Source organism: Caenorhabditis briggsae, assembly GCF_000004555.2.
Source record: "Caenorhabditis briggsae complete genome, chrIII, whole genome shotgun sequence".
Taxonomy (NCBI): Eukaryota; Metazoa; Nematoda; class Chromadorea; order Rhabditida; family Rhabditidae; genus Caenorhabditis; species Caenorhabditis briggsae.
In genome coordinates this window covers 8,320,880-8,335,860 of record NC_013490.2, presented here as the reverse complement: position 1 = coordinate 8,335,860, position 14,981 = coordinate 8,320,880, and the positions used below count along the sequence as shown (strand labels likewise).

General features: G+C 40.7%; 9 protein-coding genes across 9 annotated transcripts; 5 read left to right on the top strand and 4 right to left on the bottom strand.

Annotated features, from left to right (window-relative positions):
- Nucleotides 1-2: 2 nt before the first annotated feature.
- CBG09200 lies at nucleotides 3-563 on the bottom strand (the record flags this gene model as incomplete). Its single annotated transcript, XM_002641932.1, has 1 exon — nucleotides 3-563. A coding segment is annotated over one exon (561 nt), but the record flags the coding sequence as incomplete, so codon positions are not given.
- A 285-nt stretch (nucleotides 564-848) lies between these two features.
- Nucleotides 849-1,181, bottom strand: CBG09201 (the record flags this gene model as incomplete). The annotated part of the gene is made up of 1 exon (XM_002641933.1): nucleotides 849-1,181. The coding sequence occupies one exon, from the start codon at nucleotides 1,179-1,181 to the stop codon at nucleotides 849-851; it is 333 nt and encodes a 110-aa protein (XP_002641979.1).
- A 542-nt stretch (nucleotides 1,182-1,723) lies between these two features.
- Cbr-cyn-9 lies at nucleotides 1,724-2,880 on the bottom strand (the record flags this gene model as incomplete). Its single annotated transcript, XM_002641934.2, has 6 exons — nucleotides 1,724-1,771; nucleotides 1,815-1,961; nucleotides 2,005-2,328; nucleotides 2,370-2,573; nucleotides 2,617-2,744; nucleotides 2,790-2,880. 6 exons carry the CDS (start codon nucleotides 2,878-2,880, stop codon nucleotides 1,724-1,726), a joined length of 942 nt encoding a protein of 313 aa, XP_002641980.2.
- Nucleotides 2,881-3,073: 193 nt separating this feature from the next.
- Nucleotides 3,074-4,653, bottom strand: Cbr-pdi-1 (the record flags this gene model as incomplete). The annotated part of the gene is made up of 4 exons (XM_002641935.1): nucleotides 3,074-3,238; nucleotides 3,284-4,090; nucleotides 4,136-4,519; nucleotides 4,564-4,653. 4 exons carry the CDS (start codon nucleotides 4,651-4,653, stop codon nucleotides 3,074-3,076), a joined length of 1,446 nt encoding a protein of 481 aa, XP_002641981.1.
- An 850-nt stretch (nucleotides 4,654-5,503) lies between these two features.
- On the top strand, nucleotides 5,504-6,299 carry CBG09204 (the record flags this gene model as incomplete). The annotated part of the gene is made up of 4 exons (XM_002641936.1): nucleotides 5,504-5,626; nucleotides 5,676-5,792; nucleotides 5,847-5,978; nucleotides 6,024-6,299. The coding sequence occupies 4 exons, from the start codon at nucleotides 5,504-5,506 to the stop codon at nucleotides 6,297-6,299; spliced, it is 648 nt and encodes a 215-aa protein (XP_002641982.1).
- A 1,328-nt stretch (nucleotides 6,300-7,627) lies between these two features.
- CBG09205 lies at nucleotides 7,628-8,986 on the top strand (the record flags this gene model as incomplete). Its single annotated transcript, XM_045244118.1, has 5 exons — nucleotides 7,628-7,689; nucleotides 7,738-7,819; nucleotides 7,929-8,114; nucleotides 8,161-8,288; nucleotides 8,332-8,986. The coding sequence occupies 5 exons, from the start codon at nucleotides 7,628-7,630 to the stop codon at nucleotides 8,984-8,986; spliced, it is 1,113 nt and encodes a 370-aa protein (XP_045093959.1).
- Nucleotides 8,987-9,397: 411 nt separating this feature from the next.
- On the top strand, nucleotides 9,398-10,653 carry Cbr-wdr-5 (the record flags this gene model as incomplete). Its single annotated transcript, XM_002641938.1, has 4 exons — nucleotides 9,398-9,499; nucleotides 9,561-9,806; nucleotides 9,851-10,508; nucleotides 10,553-10,653. 4 exons carry the CDS (start codon nucleotides 9,398-9,400, stop codon nucleotides 10,651-10,653), a joined length of 1,107 nt encoding a protein of 368 aa, XP_002641984.1.
- Nucleotides 10,654-10,949: 296 nt separating this feature from the next.
- Cbr-dph-1 lies at nucleotides 10,950-12,526 on the top strand (the record flags this gene model as incomplete). The annotated part of the gene is made up of 4 exons (XM_002641939.1): nucleotides 10,950-11,030; nucleotides 11,323-11,679; nucleotides 11,725-12,336; nucleotides 12,386-12,526. The coding sequence occupies 4 exons, from the start codon at nucleotides 10,950-10,952 to the stop codon at nucleotides 12,524-12,526; spliced, it is 1,191 nt and encodes a 396-aa protein (XP_002641985.1).
- A 215-nt stretch (nucleotides 12,527-12,741) lies between these two features.
- Nucleotides 12,742-14,777, top strand: Cbr-alkb-8 (the record flags this gene model as incomplete). Its single annotated transcript, XM_045244117.1, has 7 exons — nucleotides 12,742-12,745; nucleotides 12,795-12,928; nucleotides 12,977-13,217; nucleotides 13,264-13,380; nucleotides 13,429-13,681; nucleotides 13,726-13,994; nucleotides 14,041-14,777. The coding sequence occupies 7 exons, from the start codon at nucleotides 12,742-12,744 to the stop codon at nucleotides 14,775-14,777; spliced, it is 1,755 nt and encodes a 584-aa protein (XP_045098887.1).
- Between the last annotated feature and the right edge of the window lie 204 nt (nucleotides 14,778-14,981).

Here is a 14,981-nt window from a genome sequence, read left to right as displayed (position 1 = left end):
TGTGGCATGGGCTTAGCTTTTTGTGGCATAGGCTTAGCTTTTTGTGGCATAGGCTTAGCTATTTGTGGCATAGGCTTAGCTTTTTGTGGCATAGGCTTAGCTTTTTGTGGCATAGGCTTAGCTTTTTGTGGCATAGCTATTTGTGGCATAGGCTTAGCTTTTTGTGGCATAGGCTTAGCTTTTTGTGGCATAGGCTTAGCTATTTGTGGCATAGGCTTAGCTTTTTGTGGCATAGGCTTAGCTTTTTGTGGCATAGGCTTAGCTTTTTGTGGCATAGGCTTAGCTATTTGTGGCATAGGCTTAGCTTTTTGTGGCATAGGCTTAGCTTTTTGTGGCATAGCTATTTGTGGCATAGGCTTAGCTATTTGTGGCATAGGCTTAGCTATTTGTGGCATAGGCTTAGCTATTTGTGGCATAGGCTTAGCTATTTGTGGCATGGGCTTAGCTTTTTGTGGCATAGGCTTAGCTATTTGTGGCATAGGCTTAGCTATTTGTGGCATAGGCTTAGCTATTTGTGTCATAGGCTTAGCTATTTGTGGCATAGGCTTAGCTTTTTGTGGCATAGGCTTAGCTATTTATGGCATAGGCTTAGCTTTTTGTGGCATAGGCTTAGCTATTTGTGGCATAGGCTTAGCTATTTGTGGCATAGGCTTAGCTATTTGTGGCATAGGCTTAGCTTTTTGTGGCATAGGCTTAGCTTTTTGTGGCATAGGCTTAGCTATTTGTGGCATAGGCTTAGCTATTTGTGGCATGGGCTTAGCTATTTGTGGCATAGGCTTAGCTATTCGTGGCATACGCTTAGCTATTTATGGCATAGGCTTAGCTTTTTGTGGCATACGCTTAGCTATTTATGGCATAGGCTTAGCTTTTTGTGGCATAGCTATTTGTGGCATAGGCTTAGCTATTTGTGGCATAGGCTTAGCTATTTGTGGCATAGGCTTAGCTATTTGTGGCATGGGCTTAGCTATTTGTGGCATAGGCTTAGCTATTTGTGGCATAGGCTTAGCTATTTGTGGCATAGGCTTAGCTTTTTGTGGCATAGGCTTAGCTTTTTGTGGCATAGGCTTAGCTATTTGTGGCATAGGCTTAGCTTTTTGTGGCATAGGCTTAGCTTTTTGTGGCATAGGCTTAGCTTTTTGTGGCATAGCTATTTGTGGCATAGGCTTAGCTATTTGTGGCATAGGCTTAGCTATTTGCCGGCATAGGCTTAGCTATTTGTGGCATAGGCTTAGCTATTTATGGCATAGGCTTAGCTTTTTGTGGCATAGGCTTAGCTATTTATGGCATAGGCTTAGCTTTTTGTGGCATAGGCTTAGCTTTTTGTGGCATAGCTATTTGTGGCATAGGCTTAGCTATTTGCGGCATAGGCTTAGCTATTTGTGGCATAGGCTTAGCTATTTGTGGCATACGCTTAGCTATTTATGGCATAGGCTTAGCTAGTTATGGCATAGGCTTAGCTATATTTGTGGCATAGGCTTATCTATTTGTGGCATAGGCTTAAACACTATAAAACGTTTGCTTACCACGATGCTGAAAAAGGGATACTGGAGACGTTCCCGATTAAAAACAAAAGAAACTCGAAAAATTAAAACTCAACATTTTTGGATTGAAATTATATTAATACTAATAATAGAAATTGAGATTCTGTATTATACCGACTGTTGAAAAGTAACAAACAAAACAAAACTACAGTAATCCGAACAATAAGAAGAAACAATTATATTTATGGTTGAAGATCAACTGGGTGGGTGTAGCTTCCTTGTTGCCATTTCTGAAATATGGTAATAGTTCTCTGGTTCTCATTTTTAACTCACAGAAGGTGCATTTCTTCTCCAGTGTTCTGGAGTTACATATCTTACGCGTCGAAACTGGACTCCACCGCGACCACGAACCGCAATCCCGAAATCGTCTTTGCGATCTGCGCGTTGAGTCCGACGATTACGGTCTCCGCGAGAATTCGCCTAATTGATTATACTAATTCCCAAGCTTCATTTGAATACCTACCATATGACCGCGACGAGTTTCATAATTATTCGAAGGAGATTTGCTCCTAGATCTCACTCTTGAACTTTCCGTTTTTGATGAAAAATCGGACTCTCTTTCTTCATTGTCACGATACAACCACGACTTGGGAATGTCAGGAATATCTTTCTTCGCTTCCTGTCTTTTTCTCTCCTCCAGTGCAGCTAGTTCTTCTTTAGTTTTAGATGGCTTCTTCTTCTTCACCAATTCACCGCTATTAAAAATTCGAACCTTCGCGATGGGTTTCGATTTTCCGTCCACCTCGAGATTGTCGAGCACATCCACAACTTCCCGACCTTTAATAACCTACAAAACAGTGAATATGATTCTTTCTAAAGGATCCATACCTCCCCGAAAACGACATGTTTTCCATTACAGTGTGGTGCGGGTGCTGTCGTGATGAAAAATTGGGAAGAATTGGAATTCGGTCCTTTGTTAGCCATAGACAGTAAGTAAGGTTTTGAATGTTTCAGCACGAACTTTTCATCATCAAAGTACCGACCGTAGATTGAAAATCCTCCTCTTCCATCTCCGTCGGTGATGTCTCCTCCCTACAAAAAATATATTACTGCTGTGATAAGACATTTCGAAAACCTGAATCATGAACTTTTTGACTACTCGATGAATCTCATTTCCCTTGTAATGCAGACGAGCTTTATTGTTCGGAGCCATTCCTACTTCTCCAGTACACAGCGCTCGAAAATTTTCGCATGTTTTTGGTGCTGTAAAAACCCATTTTTAAAAGCTGTTTATTTGAGATATTCAACCTTCGGAAGTGAACAGCTTGATTTCGATACGTCCAATAGGCTTTTCGTCAAGCGCCATGTCCAGAAAAACTCTTTTTTCCAGGGAACTCATCGCTTGTCCTGATTTTCGAGAATTAGGGAGCTTAAGATGTTATTAAGAAATATGGGTAACACAGAAGAGTCAACAAAAAAAGACGAGTTGATAATAATTTTAGAATACTTTATTACTTTGGGTGGGAAAAAAACGAGTAATCACAATAAAACACCGTTTCTGAAACAATAAATAACAGATAGAAGTTTAATATTTAAAGCTCTTCGTGCTCCTGAGATACAGATTCTGAACCAGCATACTTGTTGACGAACTCTTCGAACTTTTCGAGGTTTCTATCTCCGTCATAGTCCACTGGGGTAGAAGATCCAGCAGGCCAGAGTTTCAGTGTTGGGAAGGAGTTGACCTTGATATCAGCGAGCTGAAAAACAAAAATGTTAATATGGTATAGCAAAGATATAAATACCTCATTAAGAGTGGCATCGAGTTTAGCAATGACGACGTTTGGATTGGACTCATATTTCTCAGCCAGCTCATCCCAAACTGGAACGAGTTGCTTGCAGTGTCCGCACCATGGAGCATAGAACTTCACAAAGACAGTCTTTGATTCATCAAGAGCGATTTCGTTGAAGTTGGATGCAACCAAAACCTTCACTGGCTGTGAGTCCCAGTCTTCTGGAAGATCTTGGGCTTTCAAGTCTTGGGTAGATTTTCCATCAAGATAGCTGTTAGTGAAAGCCTCATAGTCTTCTCCGTCTTGTGGCTTGAATTTCTCGACTTGATCGGCCAAACTGACGATTCTGTTGGCTGGGGTCTTCTTGGCATCAACTCCGAGGAATTCGAGGATTCTTCCATTCTCTTCAACGTCGACATCAAGGAGAACAAAGATAACCTTGGCGCGGAACAGTTTGGCAACCTCAGTGAACTTGGCGATAGTTTCATCGAAGGAAGAGTCAGACTTTCTGATGATCAAAAAGTGGAACTTCTTAAGGTCTCCTCCAACAATTTCTTGAGCAGAATCATGGGTGAACTCAGTGACTGGAGAGAGCTTGTAAGCATGAATCCATTGCTTGAGGGTGACCGAGTTGGTAATTTCAGATTCTACGATGGTGTTGGTCTCGCTGTCGTCACCATCGGTGCGAATCAGTGAAACTCCGTCAGCCTCAAGAGTAGCGGAAGCAGCAACATCAGCGGATCCGGCAACAGCGAAGAAGATATCGTCAACTGAATCAGCGACCTCATTGAAAATCGTTGCAGCTTCAGACTTAGCATCCTAAATGTCAAATAATAATAAACCTATGCAACTGATCAAGTGTACCTTGAAATATCCTAGAACAACGACTCTGTTCTTGCTCTTCAACTCATTGAGTTGCTCAGCAGTTTCAACGGTAGTGACAGTTGGTCCACTCTTCTTCTTGACCCAATCGACAATTTGAGCAGTTGCTCGTCCACCGGTGTACTTCGTTGGCTTTCCACTCTTGAAATAAAGAATCGTTGGATATCCGCGGACCTCAAACTTCGATGCAAGAGCCTGGTTCTCAGTGGCGTCGACTTTAGCAAGTTTGATATCCGATCCTTCCTCTTTCAGAATATCGGCGGCTTCATCGTACTTTGGAGCGAGAGATTTGCAGTGTCCACACCATGGAGCATAGAACTTGACCAACACAAACTCGTTTCCATTGATAGTTTCTTCGAAGTTGCTCTACAAAAGTAGATTTACGAAAACTTTGCGATTTTGATAGTTACCTCTGTGAGAACAAGGACGTTCTCGCTATCAGCACTCACTGCCGCGATGGAAACGGCGAGAAGTAAAATGAAGGATGTAGATGGTGACATAATTACCTGGAAAGAAACCAGGTACAAAGAGTCTAAAAAGAAGAAAAAAACACAGCATTGATAAAGATTTTTCAACAGAGTTATCCGTTGCTTGGCACGGTCAATAAAGAGGAAGTATCGTCTATTGACACTAGGTCAGAGTGTCGTTCGGAAAGAAAGTCAATGGTCACAAAAACGCTCTCTCAAGCAACTGCGAGACAAAAAAAAAAGGGGAGAAGAAGCAAACTGTGTGTAGGAAAAGAGAGGAAAAGAAAGAGGCGGCGGCCGCTGGGGGGAGATGATGTGGACCGCAACTACAAGACGATGGCGGTGTGCAGTTTTGACACGTCAGCATACGCATGCGTGAACGGTTAGAACACGTGTACGTAAGACGGGAAAACTATAATTTATGAGAACTCACGCGATAAACACACGCGATGAATGACTTGGAGACGTGGGAACTATGAAATTCGCGGGAACTTTTGGGTCAAAAATTTTCAAAAACAATTCGAGATCAAAAAATCGAAACATCTCTACAGTACATATTATTGAAGAAGGTTCAGAACAGAGAATTTACGAAATTGCGTTAATTTAGCAAAATGCGCAGACACTATAACACAGTTTCTGAAGTTATTCTTCAGCAAAGTAGATGCTTCTGAGTCTAGGCGGTTGCAAAACTCATAAAAAATCGAATACAAAAAAAATATTTGAATATCATGGTTTGGCGCGAAAGCTGAAAGCTGTCGTGGACTCCTCGAGGAAAACCAATAGTGAGGTCTTAAACGGAATTTCGTTTTAAAATTGTTTCACATTTTCTTTTCTACATTAATTCCAGTATAGTTTGCTTGTATCTGGTATTTCAGACTCTGCAATGCGGATTTTGCTGTTCGCCTCACTCATCACTTCTGCAATTGGCTTCTATATGAAGAATACTACCGGAAACGGCGACACGACGTTTGCCAATGCGCCAAGAGCAGCAGAATTGAGGTCGAAAGTATGATAAAGGAATCAAAATTCTAAATAGATTTTTTATATTAATACAGACGAATAGTATCGAATTGTTCGGTCAGCGTATGGAAGTCCCGGACTGGGTAAATTCGGCAGCTGAGAAAACAAGAGGAATGTTTGATTCTGCGTCGAATCTTTTCGGAAAGGACACAGTAAGTATATAACATTAGTTGGGGGAGGACTTATATTGACACACTTGCTTTTAGGCCACGTCGCGCAAGTCGCAGGACGGCTTGATGACGAATCTGAAGAAGGACGAAAGCACCAGGATCTGGTTTGCAGTTTACCTCAACATTCTTGTTGTTGTTCTGATTTACGTTTTCATCACGATCAAGCTGGTACACTAGACAGAATTATTTTCAGCAAAAAGAATGTGGTTTCAGGCACTATTGTCGCTCAGTGAGGGCCAAATGGAAAGAAAAAAAAGAAACGCATACAGCTCGCACGTTGCTTTTGATGGTCCTGACTACAATCTCCCTTTGACAAGTATCGCAACTAAAACCAACGCCATATCAAGTGCTCCGATGTCTATCGATAACCCCATGCCCGATTTCGAATATGCCAGAGAAGCACAAGAGGACGAATCTCTACACAATGTTACACCTCTCGATTTCGATGCCATTCCTTCTTCTGAACGAAACGATGATAGATCGTTTTGAAAAGAACTTCAAACTCTATGTGAATAACACAATCACTAATCTCAATTAATTTGCCAATACTTTACCGCACGGGACAATTTCAATAAAATTTGATTTTCTTGTATTGGCTTTTTTGACACAAGACTCCTGTGACAGGAGTAAAATACGGTTGAATGGAATGACCTTGTCCTCTATTTCGATGAAAAAAAATTGGGTTATGTCTTCTCATAGAACATGCGTCTTAAGAAGCGCGTCTTGACAAATTCCCATTGATGAAAAACCCAAAAATATAAATAAAATGAAATTCAGGTCATCTCAAGCCGATTATCACGACCACTGACCAATAAGCCTTGTCAATCTGACTATTTGAACTAGAAAGTTCTAAAGTACATCAGTGTATATTAGGATAAGAATTTCAATTTCGACGAACGGTCGTTTGCACTTTGCAAACGGATTTTACATAAATTCAGTTTCAGGTTTTCACTGGGCATGGTTATTCAACAATCACTCCCAAGTTCGAATCTCATTTCGAAACTGCAAGAGATCAGACTATCCACGGAGTTCTCCGTTCAGATGACTTTTCGATAAGAGGTCCTGCTGATGGGTGACCTACTATCCTAATATCAAAAGTGAATTATATTTTACAGCATTTGTATGGAATAAAATGGAGGTGGTGGATTTGAACCTCATCCGGATGTTTCGAAATGCTTTGCCTTCTCTTACTCCCCCAGTTCTATTCTCATCTTCATTGATCTTGTTGGCCACGGAATCAAACCCTGGGTGATGAATTATGTCCGACCTAAAATCCGTATCAGTCAAAAAGTGAATCATCGCCATGATTGCTCCGCAAGACTGTCATTTGCTGTCCAATTGAACCATAATAAAAATTGGATTCGAGAAGTGGGAATGCGACTGACGAGAACGTTGATGAAAAGCGATTCAAGTCGATTAATAAAAAATGGGAGCAGTGGACTGAAAGTAAATGGGAAGGCTGGGTTCTGGAATTGGATAATTATCCATCAGGAATGCGTCATTTAGCAGTTTTAAATGAAGGATATGATTGTTGTTTCTGAGCAGGACATTATGGCCCGAAAATTGCTAATATTCAAATCCAGATTATCATGCCAGAGACTCCCATGTCGAAGCAGGTATAAAAAAAACTACCAAATATCACAATTCTTATTCCTAATAAGTTTTTGAACACAATCGAGAAAAAACGAAAACCACATGATAAAAGTAGGAATGTTTCGTAACACATTCGCCGTCTGCGTCTCCAATTTCCTCGTTCTATGACTCATTCTATCCCCTCGAAGGGTATTTAAAAACGAATATCTTTTCACCCCAACACAATGTTAAGAGCGATTTCTAACATTTTCCAGAGCTTGCAGCCAAACAAAACTGAAATGTGGATGTAAGTTGAGATTTGTTTTTTTTTAATCACTTGGTTTTTTCTTTCCAGTGATGCTGAAAACGTCTCCAACGAGGGCTTCGTTCATGTTTTCCATCATCTTGACAAAAAGTCTTTGGTTAACTGTATTTTAGTAAGTATTAATATTTTTAATAGAATCCGAATCAAGACAACTCCAGTAATTACTGGCTAAAACAATACATGTATTCGAATTTTGAGCATTTAAAAAAGTATATTTTCAGGCGTGTCGCCGCTTCCAGAAACTCATATCAAATGACTCATTTTGGGTGGAACATGCTCGTCTTAATGGAACGACTGACGTTCTGCCACCATTGAATTGGAGACGTGCAGTGACTCAGAAAAAGTTTGATGGTAACGGTGATGGTCAAATCCAAGTAACGAATCTCAATTTTGATATGAAGCGAATGGTTGGTTTCCACTCTGCAGATGGATGTCTCATAAATCGAGTTTCAGGTTTTCACTGGGCATGGTTATTCAACAATCACTCCCAAGTTCGAATCTCATTTCGAAAATGCAAGAGATCAGACTATCCGCGGAGTGCTCCGTTCAGATGATTTTTTGATAAGAGGACCTGCTGATGGGTGAGAAACTATCCTAATTTCAACCATATGTGATATTTTACAGCATCCGCATGGAGACCGTTGAAGGTCATCCTGATATTTCGAAATGCTTTGCCTTCTCCTACACATCCGGTGCTATTCTTGTCTTCATTGATTTTGTCAGCCACGGAATCGATCCCTGGGTGATGGACTATGTCCGACCTAAAATCCGCATCAGTCAAAAAGTGAGCCATCGCAATGATTGCTCCGCAAGACTGTCATTCGCTGTCCAGTTGAACTATAATGAAACTCAGTGGATTCAAGAAATCGGAATGCGTCAGACTAACGAGAACGTTGACCAAAAGCGATTCAAGTCTGTTAACAAAGAATGGGAACAGTGGTCTGGAAGTGAATGGGAAGATTGGGTTCTGGAACTGGATGGTTATCCATCAGGAATGCGCCATTTGACAGTCCTAAATGAAGGAAAAGATGGCCTTTTCTGGGCAGGACATTATGGTCCGAAAGTTGCAAATATCCAAATCCAGATAATCATGCCGGAGACTCCTATGCTGAAGCAGCTAGCTGCTGATACAGAGAAGTGTCGCGAAGATGAAGCACCAGTTGCCGTAGAAGAAGAGAACAGATTTGGATTTGGAGGGCATCGTCTTCGTCTCAGACATGGAATGTGGGCTGTCCCGCCTGCTCAATTCCGAGAAATGGAAGACGATGAAGATGAATAATTTATCGGACTACAAAAATAAATTTGTATATTGCTTTTTCCTTTACTGTAGTTTTATACTACAAGAAATAGTATTCTCGATTATTCAATAAACATTCCAAGTAACCTATTTTATTAACTTTTTCAATAGCAAAAGTTATTTCTTGATGACCGTACAAGTCGGCATAATTATGAATGTGCATAATAAATTCAACTCAAAACGAGGCGTTGAGGCCCGCCGATTGGTCTCTTTGGTCTCTAGAGATGATTTGCTCGTCTTTTGTTGGGTTTGGTGTTTGCGTCGATTCGCTTACTTTGCACCGAAATTGACGACTATTCTTTCATTCAAACAGATCTCAAATGTTCCTTGTGAAGTTATTAACTTTTATTCCAAGTGAAAGTGTTTGATTTAATTAAAATATGAATTTTCCAGATGGATCCTGCTCAAAATCAACCGAACACTGAACCTCCAGCAGCTCCTGCCGTGGAGGAAGCCCAAGGCGTGAACAATTCTGAAGCCGAAGCTCCTGCACCAGTGAGTTACTAGAAAACAAATTTTATTTATTAAGGAAGAATTATATTAGTCAAATTTATAGGCTGCACTATCATCAGTTTCTCCCGCCAATCCACCAATCACCGCAGTGCCGGAAGCCACTGCTCCCACTACAAGCCAAGAAAGCACGATTCCTGGAGCTGGATACAAACTGATATCGACAATTGAAGGGCACACCAAATCGATTTCAGCTGTGAAGTTTTCGCCATGTGGAAAGTTTCTCGGAACAAGCAGTGCCGATAAAACCGTAAAAATATGGAACATGTCTGACTTGAGTTGTGAAAGAACGGTAAGTGTATCTAAGAAAATCAGCTGCAGAATTTTATTTTTCAGCTGACTGGTCACAAGCTCGGAGTAAACGATTTTGCCTGGAGTGCTGACAGTAAATCGATTGTCACCGCATCCGATGACAAAACGCTGAAGATTTACGAAGTACCCACAGTAAAAATGGCGAAAACACTGAAAGGACACACCAATTATGTATTTTGCTGTAACTTCAACCCGCAGTCATCTCTCGTGGTCTCTGGATCGTTTGACGAGTCTGTCAGAATATGGGATGTCCGAACCGGAATGTGTGTTAAAACACTCCCAGCTCATTCTGATCCCGTCTCTGCGGTTTCTTTCAATCGCGATGGAAGTCTCATTACGTCTGGTTCGTATGATGGTTTGGTTCGAATCTGGGATACTGCCAACGGTCAATGTGTAAAAACACTGGTGGATGATGAGAACCCACCAGTTGCATTCGTGAAGTTCTCTCCAAACGGAAAGTACATCCTGTCGTCAAATCTTGATAACACTCTAAAATTGTGGGATTTCGGAAAAGGAAAAACTCTGAAGCAGTACCAAGGTCATGAAAACAACAAGTACTGCATTTTTGCAAACTTTTCGGTAACTGGTGGAAAATGGATCATCAGCGGCTCAGAAGATTGTAAAATATACGTCTGGAATCTTCAGACAAAGGAGGTTGTACAATCTCTCGAGGGACATACACGTGAGTTCTTGACAGTGCTTCGATTTTACAGTAACCTTTTTCAGAAGCTGTGATAGCTTCCGATTGTCATCCAATGCAAAATATGATCGCGTCCGGAGCACTCGAACCAGATAATACTATCCGCATTTGGCGTTCGGATTCCTAAAAAATTAAATAACATTCGTAATATGTATTCCCATTTCTTGTCTGTGTGGGCACCGTGTGTAAGAGTTGTTCTCCAAGGATTGTCAAACTTTGATCTCCCCCACCTGATTCTGATTCCCTTTTTAGAGACACGGTGACCCTGTTTTTGATTAAATTTGCTAATTTTCTTAACTGTCTTATAAATATTCAAATAAATTTCATAGACATTTGTACTGGATTTTTTTGGATCATAACGTATTTTGTTCCGATCGTACTTTAAAAACAATGATCGCAAATACAGAACTAATTGCTTCCAGAATGGTGACTCGAGCGACACAAATTTCAACACTCGTTGAAGAAATCGCAAACGATCCCAATCTCAAGGAAGATTTGAAAATCGTAAGAATCTGATCTTTGAGTTAATGGCGCGTTCAAAGTTGATTTCCAGGAGTAATTTCCTGGAAAAACGCTGTCCAAAGCTGTCATTGTTTTCCAGAGGCCTCCGCTTCGAGACCCGCCGTAAATCGACATGAATCAACAGGAAGAAAACATTCAAAACGAGGGATACAGTAGTTTACTGTTGCTGTAAATCTGGAAAACAATCGCAGCTTTGGACAGCTTTTTTCCAGGAAATTACTCCTGAAATCAACTTTGAACGCGACATAAAGAAAATTTTGGGTTCCAATTTCAGCTTCCTGCTAACTACACTTTCGAAGTTCCTAAAACTATATGGAAAATTCGATCCACGAATAGTAAATATGTGGCTCTTCAGTTCCCGGAGGGTCTCATTATGTATGCATGTGTGATTGCCGATCTTCTTGAGAAGTATACTGGATGTGATACAGTTATCATGGGAGACGTCACCTATGGCGCCTGCTGTGTTGATGACTACACTGCCAAATCTATGGGATGTGATCTTTTAGTTCATTACGGGCACAGTTGTTTGGTGCCGATCCAAAATACTGAAGGAATCGGAATGCTCTACGTGTTTGTGAATATCAATATCAATTTGTCTCATTTGATTGATTGTGTTCGAGATAATTTCCAAGTGAGGATCTTCTGAACTGTATCGTTTAAAACTTTGATTTTCTAGGGAAAACGGTTGGCTGTTGTGAGCACTGTGCAGTTCATTCCGTCTCTCCAAACTCTGCGAACCACTTTCAATACAGATGATAGTTCTATCCAAATCGATATTCCACAGTGCAAACCGTTATCTCCTGGAGAAGTTCTTGGTTGCACATCACCCCGATTAGATGCATCCAAATACGACGCGATCGTTTATCTAGGCGATGGAAGATTTCATTTAGAATCTATTATGATTCATAATCCAGCGATTGAAGCTTTTCAATATGATCCATATTCTCGAAAGCTATCTCGAGAATATTATGATCATGATTTGATGCGAAAAAATCGACTGGGTGCTGTTGAAATTGCTAAAAATTGCCAGACATTTGGACTGATTCAAGGAACACTTGGACGTCAAGGCAATCTGAAAGTAGTGGAAGAGTTAGAAGCACAGTTGACTAGAAAAGGGAAGAAGTTCTTGAGGGTCTTACTTTCGGAAATTTTCCCCGAAAAACTTGCAATGTTTCCCGAAATCGATTGCTGGGTTCAAGTAGCTTGTCCTCGGTTATCCATCGACTGGGGAACGCAGTTTCCTAAACCTTTACTCTATCCATTTGAACTGGCTGTAGCTTTGGACAATGTGAGTTTCTGATGGAAAAAGCTGATTCTCATCATAAATAATACTACAGATTTCGGTTCCCCAAGATCATTGGCCTATGGACTATTACTCCAACGATTCACTCGGTCCATGGACTAACAATAATGAAGCAAACAGGCCCAAAAGAGAAAAGCGGAGACCTCATATTGTGGTCCGAGCAGAAGCATCGTAGTTTTTCGTCGGTTTCTTGTTATTTCCTTTGTTGTTCAGTACTTTTTGTTTCCAAGTTGTCTTTTCATAAATGTTATCTCTCATTATTCTATAAGTGAAGTTGATCTTGTTATATCCATATCTATTCAGATACCTGATCTTTCAACTTTCCAGCCGACTTAAATCTATTTTAAATCTTTCACAGTTCTCCGAAACGCGTGGTGCTGAACTGAATAGATGTGTAAGCCTCCTACCGTATTTTGAATGTTTGGATCAGCTTTAAATTTCAGATTTCAACGAAGACAAAGCGAAAGCGATTGGAACGAGATTCGAAGGTGGTAAACTGGCCAAAAAGGTTCATAAAAGTATCGAACAACTGAAAAGGCATGATCCAGATGTAGAGGTTTCCTCCGAACCAACCAAGGTGAGTCTTTTTTTTGCGATTCGAAGTAAATATTATATAAGTTTTCAGTTTCTATTGGTAAGCAACAGCAGCATCCTCTGCAGTGTCACATTAGAAGAACTGGAAGAAATCTTCATTCCCCTTGATGAGAAAGCCGAGTTCATCGTATATCCGAACAAGAGATCCTACTCGTTCGTTCAATGCTCATCCATTGAAGCTGCTCAGATTGTTCGAAAGGAACTTCACGGACTCATTCCTCCCCAACTCAAAGTTTCTCATCAGCCGTTCATTATTTCATTCGTTTGTAACTGTATGTTTAATGTCAAAGACTAGTCATCAAAATGTGGAAATTATAGTGCCTGAAGCCAAGAAATGCGAGATGTTTCGTCCTGCAAATTTGAAACTCGTGGAAGACTATGTATCTGAAAACCTCGAAAACGATTTAGTAAAGTTGCTCACAAATCACCCAAAAGGTAGTAATCTCTTCTTCCAAAATTTTTGAGCGAAATATTATTTTTAAGTTCAATCACTCAAGCACCGAGCTGTTGTTCATTTTGGTCACGTCTTCGACTACAATACGAACTCTGCCTCAGAGTGGAAAGAAGCTGAACCAATTCCGCCTGTCATTGAAGCTCTCATTGACAGGCTCATTTCGGACAAATACATTACAGAGAGATCAGATCAAATTACTGCAAACGTTTATGAACCGGGACATGGTATTCCATCTCATTATGACACACATTCTGCATTCGATGATCCTATCATCTCAATTAGGTTTTCAGACATATGATTCGATATTCGAATTCTGATAATTTCAGTCTTCTTTCTGATGTGGTAATGGAGTTCAAAGATGGTGCAAATTCGGCTCGAATCGCTCCCGTTCTTCTTAAAGCAAGATCGTTGTGTCTGATTGAAGGAGAATCCAGATACCGTTGGAAGCATGGAATCGTTAATCGAAAATATGATGTGGATCCGAGAACGAACCGAGTAGTTCCTCGGAAAACTCGTGTCTCCCTGACACTTCGTAAAATTCGTCGAAAACCATGTGAGTGCCAATGGAAGGAGTTTTGTGATTGGGATCGAAAAGGTAGTTGACATTTTTCAGTTCAACCAGAATTCCTAAAATTTTTCAGGAGAAATGAGTGTGCCATCGAGCGAAGATCTTGCTATGAAATTAGAGAATTCTTATGTTTCAAATGTTTATGAGAACATTGCATCTCACTTCGATGAGACCAGACATTCGGGTTGGAAAGCTGTCAAAAAATTCATAGACGAGATTCCTCGTGGAAATCTGATGTATGATGTTGGATGTGGAAACGGAAAGTATCTTATTCCTAAAGATGGACTTTTCAAAATCGGATGTGATATGTGTCTGGGTTTGTGCGAAATCGCATTGAAGAAGGATTGTTACATTGCACGATGCGATGCGCTCTCTCTGCCGTTTCGCGACACATCAGCTGACGCCGCTATCTCGATTGCAGTTCTCCATCACATAGCAACGTTCGAGAGACGGAAACGAATGATCGAGGAATTGCTGAGAGTTGTGAAACCGGGCGGTATGATATGCGTGACTGTCTGGTCTATGGATCAAAGCCAATCGGAGTATGCAAAGATGCGCAGTAATAAGGATGAGGTTAATGAGGAAATCAAAAATACAGATCGACTGAAAATTCATGATGGAAAAGATTTTCAACAACAAGATGTGTTGGTTCCTTGGACAATGGATCAGAAAGGGGAAACTTTTCTACGGTATTATCATGTGTTCAGGGAAGGAGAAGCAGAACAGTTGGTTGACAGTGTTGATGGCTGCGAGCTAGTCAGCATCGAGAAGGAGCAAGGCAACTATATCCTTGTTATTAGAAAGATCTGAAACATAATTCATTGTTGACATTTTTCATAGTACCTTTGTTGTTTTTTTTTGTTATTAACTAATGGCGCGTTCAAAGTTGATTTCCAGGAGTAATTTCCTGGAAAAACGCTGTCCAAAGCTGCCATTGTATTTCAGAGGCCTCCGCTTCGAGACCCGCCGTAAATCGACATGAATCAACAGGAAGAAGACATTCAAAACGAGTGA